A 12,920-nucleotide genomic window follows, 5' to 3' on the forward strand; every position below is an offset into this window, starting at 1 on the left:
TTTCATTGTTTTTGTACTTAAAAGAGAAGGATAACATCTTATGAAAGACTGAAGAGCATTTGAAAAATTCTGAGATATTTTGTGAAATTCCAGTAACTTTCAGAGCAAATTCCAGGAGATTTCGTTTTGAAAAGTGGAAGCACTGATTAAAGGCCTCCCATAAATGGAAAATCTACCCCATGATGGCAATTTGCGTTGTATACAAGGTCCATGTACAAAATCATAATGGCCCAAGTTCACAAAGGTGGTTTTGTACTGTTTTGTACAATGGACTCATGAATTAAAAACACTGGACTCAAAAATAAAATAGTGTACCGTGACAAAAGCGCATCTGTATTGGACACTTTCCAGTATACATGGTAAATTAAGTGTAATTTACAGAGGAAGTCTGTATAAACCATGGGTTCAACCGATGGTTTGAAAAAAAAACTTTGTGATTTTGGGCCAATGTATACTTGCAAGATACCGGTATGTAGAAAGTTTGAATGTTATTGTTAATACTAAAATAATCACATGAACTGCAGTATTACTTACCGCAAAATGCATAAAACAACACAATGTGGTATTTCTTTAGTAATACTGTATACCTACATCACAAGATATTTCGAGAAAAATAATGATGAAATGCCACAAAAACTCACCTGGAGTGGGGTAAAATGTATTTAAAAAATACAGTGAATCTATTGTTCTTTTATTACAATTGCACTTCATATACATGTAAAAGACAGTCTAACTGAGGCATACATGTGATACATTTAAAATCAAAACCACATCTGCCCCCCCCAAAAAAAAACTCTATAAAGATATGAGCATAAGATGCATAAAAAAAATCTTATAGTGGGGAAGGGGGATGTTAGATGTACATGTATGTTGTCAGTTAGCTTTCATACTTAATCCTACATGCATATTGGTTAACTATGCACATTATAGTATCTGTATGTTAAAAACTGCAAGAGACAAAAGTTTGCGTCTGTAAAACATGAGCTATCACAAGCATGAAAACAGCTCTGAATATTTTTGTGCCAACCAAGTGGAGTGTGGGTGAGGGGGGATGCTAAGGTCATATACCCCATACTTTTTCCATTACTAGCATGGCACTTTTTGGGGTTGAAAATAATACATGAACATAATTGTTCTGTAAGATGAAGACATTGCAGCGATTATTAGTCCTCCACTGAAAAATAATCCAGGGCCCAATGACACAAATATCTATAAAAAATAATTGCAAAATACCATACATATTGTTGTTTCATGCACATTTTGATAAAATGTCTTTAATTCCAGCATTCAATCTGAATGATTTTGTTTTGCATATAATTATTTGAATCGGGTACAATCATGAGTGTAAAGGCCACCGCACACCTTACAACTGTTCGCCATCCGATTTTGGAAAAAATCGTATTTTGCTTATTTTCAGAAAATGTGAATGGAACATATCATTTTATTTGAGGTTAAAGTCAATTGAAAGAATACTAATATAACCATTTTGAAAGATTGCGAGCCTTTATTTTGGAGTAAAGGCCAAATTAGTTTTAAATCGTAGCCAATCGTACGACTGCTATGACATCATTACGACTAGATATTAAATTTGCTTTTATTCTAAGACGGATGATAGCATAGTCACAGATTTGAACATAAGTATTCGTACAATGATTTAGAACATTACACCGTGAGATATTCCAAGTCTCAATATTAGCATCAAATTCTACTACATTTCATTCTGAAATCGGGTGGCAGAGCAATCGTAAGGTGTGCGGACGCCTCAATAGGTAAGGCACTAGGCTTTACATACGCCTCAGTGGAGCATTTCAGGAAGCTTATTGTCAGTGCATATCACAGACAACTTTGCTCTTGGCCAATCAGATGCAAGGGTTTCAGTAGCTTATAACAGCTGTCACTGACAAACAGTTTTATGAAACGCTCCCCTGATTTCTTCATCAAGGCTGACGGTCGTCATAATACATTGTCTCCATGAATTCAAAAAGTTTTGACGAGTCTTTTTCGCCGTTTTTGATCATTTCCTCCAGTGCCACCACCTGGTCTCTCATTCCCCAATAGTCTTGTATCCAGTTGTGAATCCTGCAAACGATCATAAAAAAAATTATAGGTAAAAGAAAGTACAGTTGCAGCAAACAATTATTTTGTGAGAAAGTCTTTAAAATCAAGGTTAATTCCTGCCACAATATTACCTTAGATCTAGATCTGGTACATTGAAATAAACTTATCTTTGTGAAATCATCAAGTCTCAGCTGAAAACCGATAATTCTAACGATCACTAACACAAAAATGCATATGTGGGCTAGTGTATTAATTGTTTGGGAAAATACCCAACATATTATGGAATTCCATGCTTATTTTTCTAATTTCTCAGCAATTACACCTTTTTTCCTGAGCCATTTGGCACATATTTTTTTATATAATATATACAAACACTTCTAGGTTATTTTATTGGATTTTGTTCAAACTCATATTTAGATCGTTACCAAAACTGGTATTTATCTATAAAAATGTGATCTCAATCTAGTTAACCCCAGCTGACATTGTAAACTGACTTGAACACAATAATTCACAAAGGTGTTTCAACTCTACCATGGTACAAAACCATGGACTATTCAGATGTCTTGTTACTTGTATTAGGGTGATTTGATTAAGCATGAATTTAGTGCCCTTTGGCAGCAACACACATCTTGTAATTGAACCTGTGCAAAATCTGCAGTCTTTTTTAAACTTCAATGACATGTGTCACTAGTAATCTCGACCTACATCATTGCGTTCACAGGCTCTGAAAACAGGACCTTTGCCTGAAAAAAAAAGGCCCCAGAAGAAAGAGGAATATACATATGTATGGTTTGTCATGAATTTCTTCTAAGTAATAAATGGAGAATTCTCCATGGTCTCGAGGGGTGCTGTTGCATAAAGCTCAACACTTAATCATTTATAGGGCTGATTTTAAAATTTGATTACGTTTACAGCACTTGATCATTACGTACAATCAAACAAACAGATCAATTGCTTCATCAATCGACAGCTCAATTGCTTCATCAATCGACAGATCAATTGCTTCATCGATCGATTAGCTTTGTGTCACAGGCCCAAAGATGGAAAGTGTCCCTTTTGCAACAGCCACCCAAAACCCTAACCCTACCCCTACCTTCAGTCCTAATAAAGCATTTGAATGAATATATAAATATTTGTTTTTGGTGGCTGTCGCAAAAGGAACTCTTCCCTCTTTCCACAACATAGATTCTTCCATTCTTACCCATCAGTTGCAGGTATATCTGCTATGTCTCCGACCGATGGCTCGGGTGGAGGACATCCCAAGTGAGAGTTATCTCCCATCTTCTTCTCCGGGGCAGGCCGACTCGGGTCTAGCTCTGCTTTGTACCTCTCAGATATTTTCTTGCAAACATGGCACTCAAATCCCGAGATGAAGCTGTGCCGATTCCACTCATTGATTGCATAGTCACGATTTTTCATGTTGTCTAACAGAGCTCCGTTTGTGATGCCTCTTTCCTTGAATGATAAATAATCTAAGTAAATGTCATCGTTTGTATCTAGGAGTTCGATGAAGTAAGCAAGCTGTTCCGGGGAGTCAAACTGGTCAACATTGATGAACGATTTCTTGCTTGGAGCCCAATCGCGGGCTGAAGGGGACCCCTTGTAGATCGGCACAGATCCGACGTGAAACGGGCGAAAGAACTTCTCGGTGATGTAGTCATCGCAGATGGCGTTTTCAAAAGCAAGGTGGAATTTGTATTTTGAGATGAAATCGTAAAACTGTTCAGATTCCATTGAATCAACGGGATCGCTCAGATGATCAGGAATCTTCTTGTTGTTCAAGCATTCACCATACGAATCAACCTTAATATGTTTCATAAGCTCCTTGACAAATCTATCCCTGTCTGCTGCTACATCACAATGAGACTGTACATAGAGAATTGGCGCAAATTTATTTTTTCGTAATCTGTTCTTTACTTCAATCGGAACAGGTTTTCTTTCAGTTAAATATTCAAGATTTGTAAGAGAATGTGTTGTGATTGGGTAGTCTGATATTCTTTTAAAAGTTGCTGTGTGGTTAAAAAGTCTCATTCCATGAACCAAGGCGTAATTGTTCATTGGCGACTCTTCGTGAAGGAGTGCCCACTCGTGCCACGGTTTCCTCGGGAGAGGTGCTTCATATGTTCTGAAATCTGTTCCATAGAATAAAATGCCTCTTGTTAGCGGGTCTGGTAACACCTTTTTATCACTTGTTGACAGGCAAGTATGCTCTCCACAGTTGATTTCTGAGATGTGACCTCGATGGGCGTGGGGAAACAAAGAATCGGTCCACCAGAGAATTGTGGGTTTGTCCAACTCGATTTTCAGGAGATCTTCCTTCATTTTCGCCTCTCCATTCATCTTCTGATCTTTGGAATGCTCCAGAATTTCATCCATTGAGATTTCATCATCATTAGCTTCCAAGACCCGACTGCCATCATGACTTTGATGAATTGAACGACTTTCACTTGGTTTTTGATCCCGAAACGTTGGATTTGATTTCTGTTCCGTTTGTCCCATTGGTTGATCAATGTTCGCTCTGCTAAATAGAGAGATTGGAAGGGCAAATCTAGATCCAAATGTCACGCTGCCTAAAAACACAATCGCAAATACAAGAAGCAGAATTACCATCCCACATTTCCAATCCACACCATCGACGGCATCATCATCTTGAATTAAGTCTTCTTTCCTTTGAGTTCGATCTTTTTTAGCTGGCTCAGTTTGGTTAGAATCAACAGACGTCTTGCCCTTGTCAGAGGGGACATTCTTTCTTTGTCTTACTAGTGCTTCCCTTGAATCCATTTTGGCAAGAGTTTTAGTGAACTCGCTTACATTACAATCAGCGTCACGCCCATAGTAGTCGGGATTCTCAACGAAACTCGTCAGTTGCCGACGGGGCCGGGGCCGGGGTCGGCGAGTACGAGCGAGCCGTGGGCCTGTTTGAGGTGAGGAGACTACTAAAGGATTATTGACGGAAGTCAACTAATTTCGAGCTTGAATCTTCACGAAATAAGAGCGTAAAAGAATGGGATTTTTCGTTGCGGAAATGAGATAAGCACTAAAGTAAAGACAAAGCCTATATTGCGTTTTGTTCACGAAAAAATACGGAAGTGCAAATCCATCGTCAACACACAACTTCGCACGTTTCCTGCACCCCTTGTAATGGTATTGTATATGGGAAGAAGCAAATCATGAAAAGAAGAATTATGAACTTGGACATAGGCCTATCCCATAGTATACATCTCTATGGCCTGTCCTAATCGCGCCGGGGGCGCGTAGCCATCATCCTGGTCCATCATCTAGATCTTTAGATCATCAACAAAGATGTACAGTAAATGATTTTAGTAGCAATTTATGCAGTAACACTGCGTTCATCTTTGTCTTTTCATCAAGAAATGGGAATAACCGAGGGGATGAAGGAACATAGTGCATGCCACGCCCACTTCTGCCACGCCCACCCTTCTTGTTACCATAAAGGATTTGGGGATTGAGGCATGGTGAGCACTTCGTGATAGGAAAATAGGAAATGAATACAAAAAAGAGGTGGAAGGAGGGAAGGGGGGAGAGAGAGATCATGGGGGTGGTTAGATTAAAATTTGAAATATCCATGGAACTTCGTTGTTAATATTCTGTTCGTGGAGAGAGGTGATGAAATGCTCACAGGAATAAAAATAGGAAGGAAAAAACGTGGGGAGGATGAAAACTGCAAATAATACAAGAGAATGAAGAAAAAACCCATTGAAGACAGTCAGGAAATCGTGAGAGGGGGGGGGGGGGAGAAAGCTGACCAAAAGATATAGAAATCTACAAATAGGAATTATATATATTTTTTTCAAGGATGGCACAATTTCATGCCGCCTAGGGTCTATTTTTAATGAGGGGTGCTGTTTTTTTTTGTTCAGGTGGGGGGGGGGGGTCGTTAGAAAAATGACAAGTGCCCCCCACAAAGAAAGGGTTATTGCTCTGAAACCTCAGTCATTCAGTCATTTGGGGGTAACCTTTTATTTATTTATCTATTTATTTATTGTTATTATTACTTCATTTCCCAGGGCTGACTATGGCAAGTAACATACGAAGCTGCCCCTGAAAAAACTTAGGGGGTGTTTTAGCACCCCCACATTCCAGGGCCATGTTCGTGCCCCAGATGATTTTATTAACAGTGATCATACGAAATATACCATTTCCATTTATTGATCTCTCATTTATTGGTTTTGCAACATTTTTCATAACAAAGATCTCGGAGAGAAAATACATATCTTGAATTTGACATAAAGATAATGAACAAATAATTATGTATGTAAATCATCAAATGTATCATATGTAAACAATCTAAACAATATTTTCGGTTACACAATGAAGAAAATGGTTGCAAGGGTCGTTACAAAAGCAAGGCTTGAAAACGTGACAACCCTGCATGGACAGGTCATTAGCTAACCAGCTGCTTGTTGTCGTAGTTGACTTGATGGTTCTTTGTAAACTGGATTAACACATGCCCTCTCTTGGTGGTGTATAAGCATTGTGCTGTCTGTGGTTGTAATTTATATAAAGGTCAAGTTCTTCCCTGTTTTATTGTTCGTATTCTTTTTTTTGCCGAGTCATGCTTTTTACCAGGGAGTGACTCCCTGCAATCTACCTATCTATCTGTCTATCAATCTATATAGAAATTTCACATGCATTTGGAATATTTTCATCATCACCATCATCATCCTATCATCCTCATCGTCATTGTCATCCTCATGATCATCATCGTCATCATCATGTTCTTCTGATTTTTTATCATCATCATTGTCATTGTCGATGTCATTGTTTCATCAATATTATAATTATTATCTTTAACATTATTATTATTAGGCTTATCCATATGTTTCTGTTACTATGATCATCATCACTGTCATAATAAAAATCAGTAGAGGTAGGAACACCACCAGCAGCAGTAGTTCATAATCAGTCATCTTTTGACCATCACCACCATCATCATCAGTCATCTTTTGACCATCACCACCATCATCATCATCATCATCATCATCATCATCATCACCACCATCATCATCACCACCATCATCATCACCATCATCATCACCATCACCACCATCATCATCATCATCACCATCATCACCACCATCATCATCACCACCATCATCACCATCATCATCATCATCATCATCATCATCACCACCATCATCATCACCACCATCATCATCACCACCATCATCATCACCATCATCACCACTATCATCATCACCACCACCATCATCATCATCACCATCACCACCATCATCATCACCATCATCATCATCACCACCATCATCATCACCATCACCATCATCACTACCATCATCATCACCATCACCATCATCACCATCATCATCACCATCATCATCATCACCACCATCATTATCACCACCATCATCATCACCATCATCACCATCACCACCATCATCATCACCACCATCATCATCACCATCATCATCACCACCATCATCATCACCATCATCATCATCACCACCATCATCATCATCATCATCACCATCACCACCATCATCATCACCATCATCATCATCACCACCATCATCATCACCATCACCATCACCATCATCACCATCATCATCATCACCATCATCATCATCACCATCATCACCATCACCACCATCATCATCACCACCATCATCATCACCACCATCATCATCACCATCATCATCACCATCACCACCATCATCATCACCATCATCACCACTATCACCATCACCACCATCATCATCACCATCATCATCACCACCATCATCATCACCATCACCATCATCATCACCACCATCATCATCACCATCATCATCATCACCATCTTCATCCATCACCATCATCACCATCATCATCATTACCACCACCACCACCATCATAATCATCATCATCATCATTATTTTTAACATTATCATTATTAGGCTTATCTATATTATGTTATCATTGTTACTATTATCATCAATACCAAATCAAAAGCAGCAGTAGTTTGTGGTAGAGAAAAAGTTTTCAAAAGAAAATTTCTTGAGGAGCAATTTTGAAAGACGTCGCTAACAATCCCAGCAAGTGTAGGGGTGGATCCGGGGGTGGCGGAAGGTGTCGGTGCACCCACCAAATTTTTTTTAATTCCACGGGCGCACCCTGTACTTCCTTTTCCCTTAACCATTTACATATATTTTTTAATTAATCACTTAAAAGTCCCTGAATGTTTTATTAATAATTGTAATTTGTAATTTCTCCTCTCTTCTTTTAATTGGACGATAAAGCCTGTTATGGGTGTGGTATTCTGATACGTTCAAAGTCTTACAATATGAGAAAAGAAAGGGCAATACTTCAGTTTCACAATGAAACAGAAAATGAGAGGAAGATTGAAGCAAATTTCTGAAGGAAAATAATATCACTTCACTTCTGCTGCTGCTGCTACTACTACTACAGGTAAAACAATTAACTTCCGACATATTCATTCTACATTTCATCATGCTTCTCTGTTATTCATCACACACAATTTATGATTTGTAAAATCATTTTTTATCAAGGACAAAATTATCAACTAAAAGTTGAGAAGACAAATGTACATTAAAACCCATAAAAGAGATAGTACACAAATTTCTTTTGGTTCAGCCAATTTTGTATTTTAATACAAATAAACAAAGGGCAACATAGCCATATACATTTTCATTCAAGCTTCATATAATCTCTCATATAATTGACAAATAAATGTCATACACATATAATCTTCAATATATTACATCTCTCTGTACTGTGTACATAAAATCGCATAATTCATGATAATATACATCAAAGAATATGTATTTACAATGCATCTTGATTTTCTTAGTGATCTCTATTATAATTTAACAATTGAAGCAGTTTTAGAGGTCACTAATAACACATTATCATATCATACTTCTTACTTTTAAAATATTTTAATGCTCATTGCCCTATTTGATATATATTAGTTTAATCATAAAAAATAAAGGTTATTTATGAAATGGTAACATCATTTCATGTTGTTTGGCCATGGGTCCAGTGAAACATCAAGGCAATCATCATTTGAAAACCCCTGCAGCAACCACATATGCAGAATCTCACAATAGTTGCAAAAAGTTGACTAAAATATGAAATCTACCTCCCATGAGCTCTAGCGAAATCTCTTCAAAACAATTTAAATTCATACATGTATTGTTGAAGAAAAAAGTAATTGACATCAGAAAAATGTTAACATGTCTGTGCAACTGGAGACATCATTAGAAACAGCCCCATGCCTATATCAGTGATTAATTGACATCTACATGTAATATCAGTGTTGCAACCGTTTGCTCGAAAAGTGAAGCCATGAAACAATTTTTTCAATGCCTTGAAGAAACTAGAAATGAGACAGTCATAAATCTGAACTGTTTGCGTGATTATCGAAAAGTGAAGCCATAAGAGAATATATAGCAGATGTGAGGAATACCCTTCCCATATCATGACGGCCTTATGTGACGTACATAGAGCATTTCTCCCTTATATATTCTTATAATCCCATTACCATGGCAAGGTAGGACCTGACGCAGTTGGACGGACTTGCATGTCTTCACTTCGTTTGTGTGCAAATTCTTGCGAGCACTGGGTAAACCGAGAAAGTAGTTCTGTCTGCAAGACTTGCAAAGGACTGACTGATATTTACCCTGCTGTATGCCAAGTCTCATAATATATCTCACTCAGATTTTGTTTCATAGGGGTGTCATGAATTTATAAACCTGTGAAGGTCCATAATGACAATCCTTCAAGTTTCCAGGTGCACTATAAAACCATCCCCCTAAAAATTTGTAACTTTAACTTCATGGAACATTGATATTCATATCGAGGCATATCCGCTACCTTGAATGTGCACATTCACAACTGAACAGAAGTTTGTTGTCCAGTTGAAAAAATCTCTGAGGCAAGACCACCATACCCATGATTCCATACCTCATAAGACACTTACATCTACGGGCAACAATAACAATAATGATGATGACAATTAATATTTGATGATGATAATAATGAAGATGATGATAATGATGATATGATGATGATAATACTACTACTAATAAAAAATAATAAAAAAATAAATAATAATAGTGGGTATTGATAAAGCCCACCTATCTATTGTGTTAGATGTTCAAGTTGCTCCAAGGTGCTTAGCTAGGCTACCAATCCAGTGGTCAGTTTTTGAGCAATTACTAGTACTTCCCGCCAGTACCCATTAACCTCACCTGGGTCGATTGCAGCACGTTATGGATCAATATCTTGCAGGATTCGAACCCAAGATCTGCTATTGCCACACTATGAATATATCCCCGATTTGTTGATGGTCATGCACAAAGAATTCTGCTATGTTTGAAAATTATTATAGTGAAATGTGGCATAATATAAGGAAAATGTAAAGGAAATTATTAAAAAGGAAATATTAAATTATTGTGCTGAACAAAGAAACAAAAAAAAATCAAAAGTTGAAAACACATTTTAGAAGATATGAGTGAAGAAATTCAAAATGAAAAATAAAAACAAATTTAATGGATGAAATAAAAGGAATGAACATACCATACATTAATATACTTTTATCACATACATTAGCTTCCTATAAACAGCATACCCCAGAAAAATGTTGATTTGAATAATTAGAGAAAAATCAAACTAGCAAAATGTTTGAAGATTTCATCAAAATCAAATGTAAACAAAGAAAGTTATGAAATTTAAAGTTTTGCTTATTTTTCACAGAACAGTGATATGCACAACTCAAATGAGACAGTCAATGATGTCCCTCACTCAAAATTTTTGTTTTTTATTGTTTGAATTATACATTATTTCATTTTTCATAAATCTGACAATAAGGACCAACTTGACTGAATCATACAGTATTAAACAATACTCATTCCACATGTTCAGGGAGGAATTAACCGTTGTTTTACTTGACAATGAGAGCAAAATAGAATATTCTGTATTTCATAATACAAAAGAAATAGTGAGTGGATGATGTCATCAATCTCCTCATTTGCACATCGAACAGGATGTGCATATATCTGTTTTGTGAAATTAAGCTAAACTTTTAAATGTCATAACTTTGTTATTTTACATCGGATTTTGATGAAATTTTCAGTGTTATGCTTGTTGGATTTTTCTGTTTTTAATTCAAATCAACTTTTTGTTCGGGTGGACTTGTAGTTTGCTAGAAACCAAATTATTTACAACAAAATTTTGTTGTTGCCTAGAGTTTTAATTTGCCAAAGCAGAATGAAACCCAGGCAGGATATGCTAGCTCAGCTCACATGGTCACAGCTGCGTGAGTGCTAGTTAAATCACTAATAAGCTTGATATTTATTTGACGATATCTTGATGGCCAAGAGAAAAATAGGAAGTATCCAAGGTAAAATCTTATACAAGGATTCATGTTCAGAATAACAAAACGTAGGAGCAGAGAGGAAAAACAACCGTATCACCTGGTGAGCACACCAGGATATAAAAACTCTCATAAAAAAGTCAATTAGACAATGTAACAAAGTCCAACTTTTTATGGAATCATGGGTGTGGCTTAAAACCAGAGTACAATTTTCTTGTGGTTTAATGCATTGTATGTTTTGAATTTTCTTTGGGGAAATTTACGTTGCAGAGAAAGCGCTACTTTAGATAAGAGACAAAACATTATAAGTATGCGGTTTTACATTTTCATGAATTTGTGAATGGCTTGAAAATGATTGTCAGCGAAGATGCCTATCATCTTGATGTTTTAAAAGTTTCACTGTATTCTCAATCCAATTCAAATATATTACAACACTCCTCACAGTTCCCATCCCCTAATACTATACTTGTGCATAAGGAATGAAAGTTAACAATATTACAATTTATACTAAAGTATGGAAACCTTCATATATCATCTTGAGATTACAAGGGGTATATTGGAACTCTAAGAAGGACAGAGCCATTATATAGTTGAATTGAACATTTGAATTAGGACTAACCATTCATGAGTTCAGATGCAAACAGTGATTTGTCACTTTTTAAAACACTACGGTAATTGAAAAATTGGACCGAGTCAATGCGAGCATGCATTACAAGTTACAAAGGCATGGAAAAAAAATGAATAGTTGTTAAATAGTAATGCAATGAATAATAAATAAAAGAAACACACACACAATAAAATAAACACTATACATGTTAAGCAGTGCTGGCCTGTTGATTGTCTGAGTTGTAAACATCTGTTAATTACATAATATAAGTAAATATTTCAAGCATTTCAAATAATCATATTCAATAATTTCATTACTGATAAACAATAATAAATTAATTTACATCAGCTATAACATAAACAATATTTATATTTCATAAGCACATCAATCAATAAATTATTACAAGATTTAGAGGTACAAGCGAAAGCATGCCCAGGCAAGAATCAAATAGAATTATGAAAACATTAATGGTTAAAATCTGTCTCATGAATTGTCTAATTTTTATTCAGGTTTTAAACAGGAGCCATCCTCATTCCAGAATCTAATGACTTAAAGGGGAAGTTCACCCTGAAGAAAACTTTGTTGTAAAAATAGCAGAAAAAAATAATAAAAAACATTGGTGAAAGTTTGAGGAAAATCCGCTAAAGATTAAGAAAGTTATTAGAGTTCAAAGTTTTGTATTTGTGATGTCATAAACGACCAGCTGCCCCAGATGTTATGTAATATAAAATGCATGAATTTCAAATTTTGTATGGTTCCTGATGACCTAATTTTGTTTCTATTCATGATCGGGTGTGAATTGACTTGTCTATCGATATACAAAAGGTACAGTGAAAACCATTTTCAATTTTCTGAGAAAATGAGATTTTTTTACCATTCGCTATGTAAGAATGCGGCTCG

At 36.3% G+C, this 12,920-nt stretch overlaps 1 protein-coding gene across 1 annotated transcript; it reads right to left on the reverse strand.

Moving 5' to 3' along the window:
- Positions 1 to 1,638: 1,638 nt before the first annotated feature.
- LOC121431978 (alpha-(1,3)-fucosyltransferase 11-like) lies at positions 1,639 to 5,205 on the reverse strand. Its single transcript, XM_041629778.1, has 2 exons — positions 3,260 to 5,205; positions 1,639 to 2,079 (listed from the first exon to the last, which is right to left on the reverse strand). Exons 1-2 carry the CDS (start codon positions 4,837 to 4,839, stop codon positions 1,938 to 1,940), a joined length of 1,722 nt encoding a protein of 573 aa, XP_041485712.1. The 5' UTR covers positions 4,840 to 5,205; the 3' UTR covers positions 1,639 to 1,937.
- Between the last annotated feature and the right edge of the window lie 7,715 nt (positions 5,206 to 12,920).

This window comes from Lytechinus variegatus, chromosome 18 (genome assembly GCF_018143015.1).
Source record: "Lytechinus variegatus isolate NC3 chromosome 18, Lvar_3.0, whole genome shotgun sequence".
NCBI classification, from domain to species: Eukaryota; Metazoa; Echinodermata; class Echinoidea; order Temnopleuroida; family Toxopneustidae; genus Lytechinus; species Lytechinus variegatus.

Coding starts and splice junctions, on each gene's coding strand:
- LOC121431978 (XM_041629778.1), bottom strand. CDS start 4,839: ATGGATTCAAGGGAAGCACTAGTAAGACAAAGAAAGAATGTCCCCTCT. Junction 2,080..3,259: donor GATATACCTGCAACTGATGG/GTAAGAATGGAA, acceptor GATCGTTTGCAG/GATTCACAACTGGATACAAG.